The sequence below is a fragment of the Tribolium madens genome, unplaced genomic scaffold (assembly GCF_015345945.1).
Source record: "Tribolium madens isolate multiple individuals breed KSU strain unplaced genomic scaffold, Tmad_KSU_1.1 Scaffold_1;HRSCAF=32;Tcas5.2_LG8, whole genome shotgun sequence".
NCBI lineage: Eukaryota > Metazoa > Arthropoda > Insecta > Coleoptera > Tenebrionidae > Tribolium > Tribolium madens.
This window is the reverse complement of record NW_025400984.1, coordinates 10,793,589-10,795,677: the sequence shown is the minus strand read 5'-3', so window position 1 is coordinate 10,795,677 and position 2,089 is coordinate 10,793,589. Positions and strand designations below refer to the sequence as shown.

Below are 2,089 nucleotides of genomic sequence, written 5' to 3'. Positions count from 1 at the left end.
AAATTTCAACTATAATAATTACAAAAAAATGTTTAGTAATTCCAGAAAAATTCCAGCAAAATTTTATTGTTTTTAGATTAATCTTTATAATTCTCAATTAATATAATTCCAAATTAATTTCTATAGTTAAAAAAAATAATGCATTTTTTTAAAGAATAATCCTACAATTCCAAAAAATCTAGTAATTCTAGAAAATTTTTAGTAATCTACAAATAATTCCGGTAAGTAATTCGAAAGAATTCTACCGAAATTTAATTATTAATTCACCGTAATTCCATTGTTTTCAGATTAATTCTTTTAATTTCAAATAAATTCTTGTAATTCTTACTTAATTCCAAGTAAATTATTGTAATTCTCACTTAATTCCAACTTATAATTTCCCAAATTCCAACTATAACAATTCAAAAAAAATGTTTAGTAATTCCAGAAAAATTTCACTCCAGTAATTCTATGTTAATCCATTGTATTCCACTGTTATCAGATTAATTCATATAATTCCAAATAATTTTTTGTAATTTCAACTTGATTAATTAATTTCAAAAAAATGTCAGTAATTCGAGAAAAATTTCATCAAAATTCATTTTCAGTAATTTTATTAATCCATTGAAATTCTATCGTTTTCAGATTAATTTTCTTAATATTCTAAATTCCGTTAGTTTATATCTGATAATTCTAAAAAAAATTAGTGATTCTACAAAAATTTCATTACACAAATAATGCCAAACAAGCCAAAGATAATTTTAATAATTCCAAATAATTCCATGCAATTACGATTAAATTCCTGAAATTTGTACAACTAATTGCAGAGTTAACGGCCCCTCTGACTCTATTCCTTTTATTTTCTTTTCTACAATTACTAATTTTTCCCACAGGATTATTTAACTATTAAAAAGGGATACAATTTAATAACGCCCCGAGTTTCAAAGGTGATTTTTTGTTTTCTTTGGGCACAAACACTAGCGCACTTTAATAAAAAAAAAATCAAAAAAAATTTTTTTTGGTGATTTTGATTTTTTAGCAAACGGTGGGGACCTGGACCGGCCTTCTGGAATCAACCCTAACCTGGCTCACCTCAATCCAGAAAGACTACTCGCAATTTCCCGTCTTATCTCGTTCCACATTTTCCGAATTGTTGCGAAGCCAAGTCAACATCCTCGCCTCCGACCACCACATCCAGGAGTTGCTCCAGCAGTTGCACTCCATGGGGGAGGTCTTCTGCATTCGGGATCTGGTCGTGGTGTCGGTCCCGTGGCTCGGGGGGCGCCTCCTGGGGGAGCTCTTCTCGGGCGATTTTCTCCTCCATGCGCGCGTCACCGGCGTCTACACCACCGAGGATTTCCAAGCCAGCTTCAACCAATGCGACGCTTTAGGGGCCTTAGATTTACTCGAAGCTTTAGATGTTTGCGTCCAGGTATTTTTCCCCCAAATTATATAATTTTTTCGACTCACTGTGGGGATTTTTTGCTTTGGTTTAGAAAAATTTTTTTAACCTGAAATTTAATTAAAAAACATGCTTGAAAGTTTTATTTTTGCTATTTTTGCTCAAAAACTTGTTAAATCGATTAAAACAAGTTCAATTGATTTGATAATTTGATCAAATTTGGTAATTTTTTAGCTAGAGAAATCTGCAATTTTATTTGAAAAAATGCTTGAAAAAAAGTAAGAATAACACTATTTTCGACTAATTTCGATTTGTTTTTGTGATTTTGAAGCATCTTTTGATAATATATGCCAAAATAAATGAGTCTTTTGTTCAAAAATGAACTAAATTTGGAAAATTTTCAGGTAATTTAACAAAATTTTTAGAAAAAATTTAAAAAATGTCACAAAAGCTAAACATTGCTTTATTTTTTTGTATCTTATTTTAACAAAAGTTTACGAAATAACTGCATTTTTAGCTAAAAAATATACAAAAACACTTGGAAATGGTAAAAATAATGTCATTTTCGACCAATTCAGCGATTTTCTAAACAAAATCTCTTTTAGCTACTGATTTTTCGACTTATTTTTAAGGAAATTTAACGAAATAATTGAGTTTTTCACTGAAAAACGTGCAAAATTCAAAAATAGTGACTTTTGACTCAATTTC

The 2,089-nt window shown here is 29.4% G+C and overlaps 1 protein-coding gene across 4 annotated transcripts in view; it reads left to right on the top strand.

Annotated features, from left to right (window-relative positions):
• The window catches only part of LOC123003684 (death-associated protein kinase 1-like), a 27,089-nt gene that overhangs the window by 10,188 nt on the left and 14,812 nt on the right, over positions 1-2,089 (top strand). For all 4 annotated transcript variants that reach the window (XM_044396618.1, XM_044396617.1, XM_044396616.1 and 1 more), the window contains exon 7: positions 1,019-1,411. In XM_044396618.1, coding sequence (XP_044252553.1) covers positions 1,019-1,411 — 393 coding nt within the window. The remainder of the gene's footprint in view (positions 1-1,018; positions 1,412-2,089) is intronic.